At 49.7% G+C, this 13,203-nt stretch overlaps 1 protein-coding gene across 1 annotated transcript in view; it reads right to left on the bottom strand.

Moving 5' to 3' along the window:
- Positions 1-7,316: 7,316 nt before the first annotated feature.
- The window catches only part of BPIFB4 (BPI fold containing family B member 4), a 29,371-nt gene continuing 23,484 nt past the window's right edge, over positions 7,317-13,203 (bottom strand). Inside the window, exons 14-16 of the mRNA XM_070486355.1 lie at positions 12,901-12,964; positions 10,874-10,950; positions 7,317-7,654 (exon numbers count right to left, since the gene is read on the bottom strand). Of these exons, the coding sequence (XP_070342456.1) occupies positions 7,631-7,654; positions 10,874-10,950; positions 12,901-12,964 (165 nt within the window). The 3' untranslated portion in view covers positions 7,317-7,630. The remainder of the gene's footprint in view (positions 7,655-10,873; positions 10,951-12,900; positions 12,965-13,203) is intronic.

Genomic DNA, 13,203 nt, shown 5'->3' with positions numbered 1-13,203 from the left:
ATGTGTGCAGCACACAGTGCACCCTCAATACAGTTTTGCTAAAGGAATGAATAACTGGATGCCTTTACCTTTCCACCCGCAAGCCCCTTACAAGGAAGGTAGTTTCCTCCTGGTCCTTGGCTGCTTATTAGGTTATTTTATGCTCCCAAGTCTTACCTGTCCATCTGCCACTGAGCCCTGAGGACCCAAGGGCAGGGATCCCAGTGGATTCATCTCTGGCCCCAGCGAAGGCCAGTTCAGAGCCTGATCTGGAGCTGATGCTAATCAATGTTAGCAACCAGTTGAAAGAAGGAGTGTGGACTGACCTCTCCTTCCACGATCAGCTGGGTTTCTCTGCACCAGACATCGGAGAGGAGAACAGGCCTGCACAGGACCAGCAGGTAAATTTTCCAGAACATTTCCCTTTAATTCCCTGCAAAGGAGATTCCCCACCAGTCCCACACACCACAAGGGAGAAGACCACAGGTGGTGAGAAATAAGATCCTGGCAAGGGGAGGATGAGGATTAAAGATGAGGTGTGATGGTCAGAGACAGGGGCCGTGGAGCCACTGGTAGGAAATAAAAGCAATTCACGGTCTTTCGGTAGCAGAGGGTAAATTCTTGCCCCTGCGTCAACCTCACAGAGCCTCAGGTGGAACTGGCCGTAACTTTGCATCACACCGCTGTGTTTTACTGGTATCTTCCCCCATCTTCTGGGACACATATGTACTGAGACCTATATGTTGTCTATTCAACCAGACTGTTTCTCTGTTGGTATGGAAGACCCTGGGGTTCCCCCAGTGAACCCAAGACCCTCAGCCACCATCATGTCGAGCTTGTTCCTCCTCCTGGGGAGCAGACGGGAACAGCAGATTATCTATTGCCTACTGCCATCACCCATGAAGCCTTTTCCTGGATAATAAATTAGCAAAACATATGTGGCACTTAGCACCATTCTAAGCACCTTACACATATCCACTCATTTGACCCTTACAGTACCCAGGGAGGGTAGGGTGCCTGCCCTTGGTCACACATCAGTGGGTGGCTGGATTAGATCAGACGGCCTAGCTCGAGCCCATGCTCCGGCCATGTGTTAAATGCCTCTCTGTGTGGCAGAGAAGAGGAATGAGAGCACAGGACATGCACATGTCCCCACAGCACGTCTTCATCTGTCCAGGAGCTTTGCTTGTCTGAGTTTAATGTTTCTAATGCAGACCAGGAACCCCATGCTGCCTCTCAATGTCCTAAAGGGATAAGAGAGGTGGGAAGGGCTATCACACTGGCCACAGGTCTGCTCTGAGGAAATGAACTGAAGGAATGGGAGCACCTCCTCCCTCAGTCCAGCTGGCTGGGGCCACGCGCGGTGGCCGGTACCTGCTCTCATCTCCCCCGAAATCAGAGTGAACCAAGTCGGTTCTGGGGCCTAAATGCCTGAAAATTTGAGGATGCCCAGCTTTAGACAAAAGGCAGGGGCCTTTTAAACAACACCTGAGTTTTCTCAGCACCATATTTAATGGGGAATAAAAGCCCATGAGTCTCCTTGGCTGGCTTCTGTCTCCTAGGGTCCTGCAAATCCACCTGGTTGTGATGAAAAAGCATCCAAGGATCATCTTACCAAGGGATACACAACATCCCTGATTTGGGAAGATTCTAAAACAATCACGTTCAATTAACCAAAGATCCTTGTAATTGCTCATCAGAGTAATCTTTCCCATCAGACAGACGATCAATGACATAGAACCCACGTGGACCTCATTCTCTCCCCAAATAAAGACTCACAATGGGTTGGCAGGAGGTAGCTGACTGATGCGGGATTTTTGCCATGTTTGGGAGCGACAAGCTACGGGGTAAATGAATGTCCCCCTGTACCTGGGTCAGAGCTGGGCATCTACTTGGTGGATGTTTACCTGGGTGACCATCCATCCCCATTGCAAAGGACAGTCCCAGCTTATGCCTTCTGTCCAATGTAATTATGGATGGTTCCCCTTTCACTCTCAAAACTGTCCCAGTTTGGATGAAAGTTAAAGGGTTATCCTATATTTAAACTTCATGACAAACCCACATGGCAGTTTTTTTTGGTCTTCATTTAACAGTAGAGCACCAGGCTCAGAGTATCACAGGCCTAGGAAAGAATTCCAGCTCTGCCACTTACCTACTGTATGACATGGGGCACCTTAGCCTCTCAGAGCCTCAGTTGCCTCCTCTGTACAATGGGAAGGATAAATAATCATACCTCCATGATGGAGGTTGTGAGTGCTCAGGCCAGCACCCCGCACATAGTAAGTGCTCAATAAATGGCTCTTATTATGGTGATGACCTTGATGATGATGACAATGATTCCCTCTTGTTGATTCAAAGGATTTGCTTTCTCAACTAGTCAGGGAAAGGCCAAGTATCCATGGTACAGACCAGATGGGATCAGCCTGGGGGTCGAGGCTGGTCTGGTTCCCATAGGGACTATGGTCCACTCCACAGTGCTTCTAGGTCGGAACCATCTGCTTACTTAGGGGGTGCCCAGCGCTGGGGTTAGTGACAGGGTCTGGGCACCCCACCCTGAGATGGGACATGGGCACAAGCAGGGACTGGCAGAACTCGCAGGGGCATCAGCCAAATGCCAATGCAAATGGCCCACCTGGGGCCTGGGACAAACAGGCTGTGCAGGAGGACACTGGCAGGGCCCCACTTCTCTTTGGATGCTTGACAGATGCAAAACCGGGTGGGCTGAAAGGAAGGCCTCAGGCCCAACGCTGGGCCTTCCAGCCATCCCAGTGCCCCAGCCAAAACCCCACGTGACAGAAGGACTGCCCAGTTAACCCACAGAAGCAGGATAAATAATAAATTGTTGGGTTTTTTAAGCCGTTAAGCTTTGGGGTGGTTTGTGATGCAACAATAAATAAGTGAAACAGAGTATTTCCTAGGAATCACCAGCCTCAAAGGCAATTTTATCAAACACACCAGCGTCCCGTATTGTGACTCCTACTACAGTCTGGGGCATACCCTTCCCCTTTCAGAACCTTGCTCGACTCATCTGAAAAATGGGAGGCCTGGGCTAGAAGAGGTCTCCTTCTCGCAGGGAAGCTCGTACTGAGATTTTAGGCGTGAGATTGACGGTCAGGTGGTGAAGGTAGGAAGGACTGAAGCCAACTTCAGAGGCGGTGGGGTGGCTCGCAGATCTCCAGGACATTGTGACAAGACTCTGCTGAAGTGTGGACCTGGAACGGCCTTTGAGATGGCCTTGACTAAATGACACTACAAGAAGTGACACCACAAGACTCCCAAAACTAGATCACAAAAATGCCATGCAGCTTCTATTTTGTGCCCTCCGGATGCTCACTTTCGAACCTGGCACATGGTCAAGCCACGTGTTGTGTTCTTGCTGACAACCACCGTCCACAACAAGGCAGGTGAGCGAAGAGGCCTCCAAATGACACCAGACCCCGCCATTGTCACCCCCAGCTGTTCCTCCAGCTGAAGCCCAGACATCTTGGAGCAGAGCTAAGCTGCCCTGACCCACACAGTCTGTGAGGAAACTGAAATTGCGTTTTATGCCACTAAGTTTTGAGATGGTTTGTTACTCAAGATTAGTAGCAGAAATATCCCCTAAGCGAGTGCTTTGGGGGCTTCTAGAGTTTGTGATCTGTCGACTCCAGCTGAAGTAGGACATTAGTGGAGTGACATGAGAAGTCTCATTGCATATCTTGCCATGAAATCTGCCACCACCCAGTGCTTCAAGGAGCTCCCCTCGCTCACCGGCAGGGCTGCAACCCCTGCAACCTTGAGGAGCGCTGGCGCTTTATCAGTGAAACCTCAGAATCTCCCAAATCGGGTGGAGCTGCTCAGTAGCTAATCATTTGGTTTTGTCATTGGCAACTCAGGATGCAGTGACAGTTTGATTAATTTCATTGTGAGCAGGAGGAGGGGCCGGTGCAGTCCAGCGCCTGGACTATCAAGCCAGGTGTTGAAGACTCTCTCACGAGTCAGCTGCACCACTCCCATAGGTTGGCACCTGTCACTTCCCCAGAAGTTCACGTGTTCTGGACCAATTATCATTTGGACCCTCGAGCCAAAGCTACTCTGCCAAATTGTGACCTGATTCAACCTCGTCTCTTCCTCCTTCTCTATTCTTCCAAATCCTTCCGCTTTCTCACTTTGAAAGAATGCCTGAGCGTGTCCTTTGACGTTTGAGAAATCATAGCCAGTGGAAAATGAAATGAGTTATTTATAACCTAAAAATTTCCACCAAAAAACATTTCAAAAATCCTTTAAAAATGGAATAGCAGAAAAAATTAAACTTGTTGAAGGACGTGGGTGCATTTTTAACGTCTGAGGAAGGCACCGCCCCCCTCCGGTAGAAGACCCGGCGATGGACGGGGCTAGAGAAAAGGGCGGGCAGACCCTGCAGGGCCCTGTGGGCAGTGGTGAGGGGTCTGGATTTTGCTTAGGGCGCCATGAAAACCCAGGGAGGGGCTTGAGGCAGGGAAGGGAGGTACGTGGATGTGCAGTTTAAAACACCCAACCCTCTGGCCACTGAGTGGAGGAAGAGGGGGCAGTAGGGGCAAGAGCAGAAGTGAGGAGACCCGTGAGGCTGGAGCCGTGGTGCAGGGGAGTGATGATGCGAGCAGCACCAAGGCGGGGGTAGAGACAGGAACAAATGGACGAATTCATGAGGATTTCTAGAAAGCGCTTCTTTCTACACAAGAGGCTCTTCTCACTTGGAAGGAGGGACACTCTACCTGGGAATCAAGTTCCGGGATCCCTCCCCAGGCACCATCCTCTAAGGCGGGACTTCCTCTCTTCCAGCCCATCCCAGGGCAGGCTGGACAGGAAGTGTACCACCCTACTTCCCTCTGAACCCCTTCCGCCTCCCAGGAGCTAGGATTTGGGCATTACCGAGGAGACCAGGAGAGGCGGAGACCTGGATTCTGGGAGGGGAGCAGTGACGGACTGTGAAGGCCCACACAGGGGTCTCTAATGATGTGTTACCTCCTCAGAGAGGCCTTCTTTGACCATCTTATGGTGCCTCCCCCCTCCTCCCATCCCTCCTTGATGTGTGTCCCTGTTTATTCCCTTTACAGCCCTCAAGACAATGTCAGAATAGCCTCTGTGTTTACTTCTTTTCTTAGACCTTATCATTTAAGGTCTGTCTTATGGACTAGACTCTAAGCTTCAAGAGGGCAGAATCGGTAGGCACTCAAGGAATGAATAAATAAATGGATGATGCAGCCAGGAATCCAATATTGAACCAGACAACCTAACAGTTTAGCTTCCTGATATTTAAGTGAAATTAAAAACAAGACTCGGAAAAGGAAATATTTTTAAAAATCACTGGGAGGAGGAAAAATCCTAATTGGGTAAAAGGGACTTCAATGTTTCTGCACCCCTCAGGGCTAGAAGTTGGGATCAAATAATTCTGCTAAAACAGCCCCAAATGTGCCCTGTGGTGCTAAATGCACAGGTGGAGCTATTTATGGAGTAGCCCCTACCTCGTTCTGGGACGGGCCCCTTGGATACCCTCTTGCCAACATGCCAAGTGCCCCTCGCCATCCTCAATTAGCGTTGATCAGAGATAAGAGGTCCCAAAGACTCACATTTTAGAAATGAGCTGACTCTGCTACTGACCACGGCAAGCACGTATTGAGCACTTACTGTGTGCCAGCCCCAGTGCTAAGCACCTCAGAAAAAAATGGTCCCATTTAAATATCCTCACACTCAGAGAGTAATTACTGTTATTTTGTTATCCATTTTACAGGTGGGGAGATCGAGGTTCAGAAGGCTAAGGGCCTCCTCACCAAGTTAACCAAGTGACAGAGATGGAATCTGGGATCCATCTTCCTGACTCCAAGATTCTTGCCCTTCAATGACCTCCTGATGGCAGGGTTGAGATTGGTGATGTCCAAAGCTGTCCTGTTGGCGGGAGCCTCTCTGTAGAATGCTCCTTGACTGTTTTTCGTATGAAGAGATTGGCTGTCTCCCTCACCGTCGGGCAGAGCCTTGGGGTGGGGATTAGGGGAGCAGTTGCTTTGAACAGACAGTATGCGGCCTGGGTTGAGGCTTCGCTGAATGTACAGTGGTTGGGCTTTATTTCTAGAAACTAAGTCCATGCTCACAGAGAACTGATTTGGGAGGCTCCTTGCTCATTCTCTGGGCTACGGTTGCATCTGTGCCTCCCCAGGTTGGACCCGAAGGCATGAGATGTCTTGTATTTCTACAGAATCTCTACGGCAACAGGAGCCTTGCTCCCACTCAGCCACTTCTACAGCCTCACCTACCCAAAGGACAAGGGAGAGCGTGGAAGACGTTACTTGTGCTCACCAATATACCTGGTTTTCCTCTCCCTCTCGGGCATAGGAAAGGACCACACTTCCCACCCTTGAGGGCAGGCAGGGTCATGTGACTGCTTTGGCCAATGACGGGTGAGCGGAAGGGGTGTGCCTCTCTCCCAGGCAGAAGCATTGAAGCGCTGGGGCGGGACTCTCTGTGCTTTCTTTGCTCTGGGGCCCGCACAGCTTCGGGGCCAAATTCAGCCTAGGGCTTCCCCCTGCAACTTATGAGCAGAGGCAGTGTGGTGAGTGGTTAGGACATGGGCCCTGGAGCTAAACCATCAGGCTCAGACCCCAGCTCTGCCACTTTGCAGCTTTGTGACCTTGGTCAAGACACTGCATCTCTCGGTGCCTCGATTTCCCCATCTGAGAAATAGGGACCATCCTGGGAACAACCTCATGGAGCTCTCACGAGGGTAAATGAGATCGAGTCCCAAAGCCTCAGCACTGGGCTCAGCAGGTCGTGAGTGCTCAACAAATAGGAGTTCTCAGGAGGGTGGGGCCGAAAGGTACCTTTTTTGCCCCTTTCACCTCTCCCCTGGGACTGGGACTCACCCATCCACCCTCTGGACCTGAGCAAGTCACACTCGGGGAAAACAGAAGAGAGGAAAGGAGAGGGCAACTGAAAGCCGAGAAAGGAGAGGAGACCCTTGTCATCATGGCACAGGAGTGAGGCTACAAGGCAATCTCTCTGTCCGTTTTTCTGATGATTTTGATAACGCTGAACTTGATGATTTTGAGTCCTGGCCCTCCCCATGTGCTGAGGAGTGGAAAACTGAGGCATGAGGGATAAACCAAGGGGAGTGCTGAAGGAAGGCAGTGAGAACTGAATTAAAGCCCCCTCCTCCCCATCCGTGGGGTCCTGGAAGGTGTCTGACATTGTTCAGTCGTGAACTGAACCATCTTCGTCCTGCTGTAGCTACAAAGGCCAGGTGTCCCCGGGGCAGCCGCGGGGGAGGAGACACCCAGACCCTGAGGGAGGGTTCTTCACGGAGACTCGCCACAACTGCAGGGAAAGTGGAATCTTTTATTGAAAGTGTGAAGTACGCAGCGTGGAGTACAGCTCGGAGTCGGAGAGGCCTCGGTCCTGGAGGGGACCTCCCTCCCTCTGCGGGGGCTGACCATGGGACTGACTGTGGAGGGGACTGTTTGCCAATGGGGACAACGGCCGGATCCTTTCTTGGTGTGGGGGCAGGTGAGATGAGGGTTGGGGGGCTGGGGAGGGGCATGTTTGAGGGTCTGAAGGGACTCGGGGCTGCGGGCGGCGTCAGGCCGAGCCTTCCCAGGGCTGGTTCAGGCCTCTTCCAGGACTGCGTCTCTGCCTGTGTCGCTCAGGCGCTCAGCACCAGGAGGTCCTTGGAGGGCGGAACAGAGAACCTGGTTAGTGCATGGGATGGCTTCTGGCTACACCCTCAGCCAGACAGTCACTTGCCTTCGATGGGGCAGGTCACATTTCTGAGAAGCCGTAACTCTGAACAGCAGTGATGACTGGGGTCAAAGGGCCTGAGGATCACCCTAGCTGTGTCATTAGCTTGCCCTGGACAGGGGACTTTGGACAAGACACTTTCCTCTCTGCCCCTCATCTCCTTCTTCCCCGAAATAAGAGAAGTGTGCCTGAGTCCTTCTCTACACACTTCCAAAATCCAGTTTTCACGATTAAAAATACCTACAACAAAATAAATAATAAAAGTAATAGATTTAACCCATAGAACAAAATAAATACCCATCAGTCCATACTGATAGAAATAATAGAGTAAATAAATAAAGGGGGGAGAGGGGACGGCTCTTCCTGACAGCAGAATTCCAACTAATAAATGTAAAAGGAAGTACAGAAATAGAAAATCACCATGCAGCAAACACCACAGGCATAACCGTTGCAGGCAAGAGCCATTAATGAATGCCAAAACTAGTGGGAGAAAGCACAATGAGAAACAGGATATTTGCATAGTCTCCAAGTATCTCCCCACGAGGTATTTATTTATTAGTCACAAAAGGAAAATAGTAACAGTGGAGAAAACCAACAGGAACCATCTTAACCACATGGTCAAAGTCAACATTTCCAGGAACAAGACATTGACATCATGCACCCTGATATGGTGCCCTGAGAAGGACACAGGGTCACTTTGGTGGCATTCGTGCCAAAAATACATAACCTCAATCTAATCATGAGAAAACATCAGTCCAAACCAAATTGAGGGACATCCCACAAAATGGGCCAGACCAATTGGAAATGTCAAAGTCAAAACCACAAGGAAAATTGAGGAACAGGCACAGATTGACAGCCAAATGTGAAGTCAGATCCTGCGTCCCGAACCAGACAAAGGCCATTAGTGGGAAAACTCGTGAATAAGGTCTGCAGATGAGCTAATAGGTTTGTGTTATTGTTAATGTCCTGGTTTTGATCATTGCACTCTGGTTGTATAAGATGCTGACTGAGTGAAGAGTATTCTGGAACTCCCTATACTATTTTTGCAACATTTCTGTAGGTCTAAAATTATTTCAGAGTAAAAAGTCAAAGTAAATGGCTAGATGCAAAAATAAATTAGAAGAAGAAAGAGAATAGCTCCCATTTACAGAGGGCCTTCAAGACCCTCTGAGTCTTCTCTAAACCAATGGTTCTCCACCTTTCAGACCTGATACCCCATTTTACACTTTATTACAGTGTTAGAGTTATCTCCTTTATTGTTCCAAAGTAACAATCATAGATTAAATAATCTACTTACACATATATTTTTAAAAAACCAGTATAACTCCCTTATTGGAATATAAAGGAGAAATAAAAGGTAAGTAATTTATAATAAAATAATATGTATTTTGATATGAAATACTCAATCATGATTATTCAGGACAGAAAAATTCATCTCCACTAATTTCATAAGGCCCTCTGGCTGGGGAGGGGACTCCACTACAGCCCCGGGTAGGAACCACTGGTTGCAGCTGCCTCTATCATTTCAGTACAATCTCTACCTCTCACTAGCTGAGTGACTTTGGGCAAGTGGCCTACCCTCTCTGATACTCAGGTCCTTCACCTATGATGTGAGGACAAACATCAACCAGGGCTGTGGGAAGGCCCAAATGCACATAAAATAGGACATGGGGGCACAGCACACACTTGGTAAATGGTAGAGATGATGATGATGATGATGATGATCAATTTGTGCCAATCCAATTCATATTCCCAACCTCTTTTTAACAGTGAATAACAGTCAACATTAAAATGCTGTATCTCATTTAATTTCTCACCGCAAACTCCATGAGCTGAGTATTATTGCTCCCCATTTTTAGACGAAGAAACTGGTGCTCAGAGCAGTGCTGAGCTCCTATCAGGGACAAGGGGGACTAGGACAGGCATCCCTGGGGACTGTCCCAGAGCCTGCATCTGTCCTCTGCCCACCTCCCTCGACTGCGGAGTCCCAAGGCTGCAGGCGTGTGAGGAGCTGGGCTCTTTGCACCCTGATGGAGGCGGTGTGAATAGCGCGACCTTTGGAAAGGAAGTTATCCATCTGGGGCAAGGGCCCAGAACGAACTTTTGGGAGTTTGTTCTAAGGAACACCCTGAATCCTGAATCCAGAATCCAGAATCCAGAAAGTGCCCCGAGATGTCCACGGCAGCATTCTTTGTCATCATGCAGACACTGATAATGGCGGACACTCCAGAGTGCTCACTGTGTGCCAGGGGCTGGACACGGCACTTTACGTGCAAAATCTCACTTTATCCTAAAAGCATCCCAACAGGTAGGTACTATGATTAGCCCCTTTTTACAGAGGATAAACCTGAGGCTCAGAGAAGTTAAGTAGCTTGCCCAGTGTCACCCAGCTGGAAACTGGCAGAGTCAGGCTTTGAACCCAGGCTGTTGGGCTCCAGTGCCTTCCTTCGTTAGCTCCAGTGTTCCGCTGACTCCCCAGTCAAAGTGATGTTTAAAAATAAAACTCCAGAAAGACCGGAACGACAAACAGCAAAATGTCCTAAGCGGTAATTTCTGGGTTGCAAATATATCTGGGAGGATAAACATATGTTTGTTTAATCTCTTCTGTATTTTCCAGATTTCAGATACTGAGCGCATGAGGTTTTTATAATGGAAACAAGACACCCTGCATTTGAATTTCAAGGCACCTGCCTTGGTTATAATTAGCAATTATTTCAGAAACATTGGCCCTAAGGCCCGTCTCCCCACTGGCTGGGAGAGCTTTGCAAGGGCCAGGATTGTACATGTTTTGTTCACTGCTGTATCCCCAGCCACTTGCGCTTTGTCTGGCACACAGTAGGTGCTCAACAAAAGCTCTTTCAATGAACTACGTCACAGTTCCACTTTGGGCAAGCCCCTTCCTGCTCTGAGCCTCGGCATTGCCATCTGTAAGATGGGGGCAACGACATCTCTCATGAGGACTAATTGAGATGGCGGATGTGAACGCTTCATTTAAGGTTTCCTAATGGCTTTGACTTTTTGTCCCCTCGGCCCCATCCTTTAGGAAGAGCCCTCTGTTGCCCCAACCTTTCCTTCCCTTCCCTTCCCTTCCTCCTCCCAATTCCTGGGCGTGGAGGGGAAAGCAGAACAGAGCCCTACGTCTCCTTACCTCCAAGACGTCGATGTCCGCATTGCTAAAGTCGATGTTGAGGATTTTGGGGAGAGGAACGCCAGAGCCCAGCACGGCTGTGAACAAACAAGGTCAGGCAAGAGGTGTCAGCCTTACCGAAGCCACCAATATCTGCAAGACGAGCCATTTCCTTTATCATCTAGGCCTTTGCCCTTGCAGCGCCTCCTGCCCACCTGCTGAGCTGCGAGCCCCCCCTGAGAGGCTGTTTGGATGTCACCTGCTCGGTGAGGCTTCCTCCACCCCAGGCCAAGCCACTCTGGGCTCCGGCCGCTCCTCCTGAACTCCCCCGCCACAGAAATCCCAAAATATTAATTCTCTGTCTCCACGTCTCGCCTCGCCTCTACCAGTAGTTTCTTGCAGGCGAGGACTTTTGCCCCAGCATCACCCAGCCCGGGGCTGGCCCAGGAGGGGACAGATGTTTGCTGCATGTGGCACGGAAGGGTGCATGCGGGGCTGCGGGAAGGGACCACCATGGGAGGTACTGCTTGTTTTTAGACTGTCAGAGCCCAAGTAGACCTGCTGATTAATGTTCTAGAAAGAAAGTCAGAAGGAACCAAGGAAACAAGGCAGGGAGGAGAAGGCAGGTGGAGGAAACCGGATTAAGTGAAGTTACACAGACTTGCTGACTCCAGAGAGCTAAGGAGCTCAAGAATCCACCCCAGTGGCCTATATTCAGTGTTTCCCAACCTGCTTGGCCATGGAACCCCCTTCTCAGAGTATCTTGTGGGACTAATTTTCTGTGGAACCCACTTTGGGAATCATGGATCTAATCTACTCTCTCATTTTTAAGAAGTAAATTGCATTATAGTGAGACTGAAGGACTTGCTGCCAAGGTCACACCACCTCTTAGAGACCAAGCGAGGACGAGGGTCTCCAGCTCTTGCCCCCCAGCTCAGCCCAGCCCAGTCCAGCTCCTGACACCGTCCTCTCCTGCTGGGGAACGTGTCCGGGCTTGGTGACCAGCGCCTTCCTGTGACTGAGATTCAGCCTCCTCTGGCATCAGTTCCCAGAGTGAGGGTCTATTTGACATCTAGAGTTTACCGAATGAGCCCCGGCTGGTAGGGCTGATGGAGACCCCTCTTTATCCTCTCCTCCACGAAGTGGAAGCAGGGAGAGGGAGCTTGGGGCCGACCAGCATGAGGGCTTGGGGACTGAGGTTTCCAGTTGCAACGGGGTTAGGATGGAGCCTCCAGTGGCCCCACAGGTCAACGAGCAGCTTCCTGATAATGTCCCTGATGCGCCACCAAGAGGAGGAACCACGTTCGGTCTATTCTTTTTATGAAGTTGGGCAAGAAAACCCTCTACGCCATAACGTGGCTGCCTAGGGGCAGACACCAGGTTAGGAGGCTGGGGATATCGGCAAGAGCAACGTTAGCTTTATCTGCACTGGCTGAACTTTTTATAACACTAACACATTCACATAGTCCCTGCAAAACTAAATACACGATTAAAAATAAGTCAGGAACATAACAACGTGAATATAGTTAACAATATGGAACTGCGTACCTAAAAATGATTGAGAAGGTACATTTTGTATTATGCATATTTTACCACAATTAAAAATAAACACATGCGAAATAAGTCAGGAAATATCTGGGACTGTGTTGAAAAAAAAAGCAGAAAGAAGAGTTTAGAAGGAACCATGCCCAGATACCAAGATTAATTGCCTCTGGGCGGTGAGATTTTCTTTTTAAATTATTCTGAACTTTCTAAAACATACATACATATATATTTCACATGTAATCAGAATTTTACATAGATAATCAGAAAAACAAAACAATCAGCCAAATAAGAAAAAAAAAGGACACAGCAGAAGCAGTATATAAGGAAGTTGATGGACCCTTGGGGCAACATTTGCATTCAGAGGCTTAAATAAATAAGCTTAGAAAGAAGTTCTCAGAAGTGTTACTGAGGTAGAATTGCTGTGTGTTAAACAGGCCCAACAAACCAGTAGCCACTGTGTCCCCAAGCCACGTGCCCCCAGGGAGGCACAGGCACCCTCTCACCGTTCATCACGGGCATAAACGCCAGGTCGAAAATCTTCCCGACCAGCACCTCCATGAGGCCCACCTGCAGGGGAAGAAGCAGAGCTCAGCCCAGGCGGCAGGCTCACTCCTTGAGGCCCTGCCCTGAGGCCCAAGAGGAAGCCCCAGAGCCGCTCTGGGAGGCTCGAGGAGCCTCAGTCAGGGCCCCAAGTGATCAGAACCACTCAGCTGGACAGCTCTGAGACACGTGGTTTGCCTGCTCTCTGCACAGATGGGGAGGCGGGGCCCAGAGCCGGGCAGGCTGGTCCAAGGCTCACGGTGAGG

The sequence above is a fragment of the Equus asinus genome, chromosome 15 (assembly GCF_041296235.1).
Source record: "Equus asinus isolate D_3611 breed Donkey chromosome 15, EquAss-T2T_v2, whole genome shotgun sequence".
Taxonomy (NCBI): domain Eukaryota; kingdom Metazoa; phylum Chordata; class Mammalia; order Perissodactyla; family Equidae; genus Equus; species Equus asinus.
This window is presented reverse-complemented; position numbering and strand designations above follow the sequence as displayed.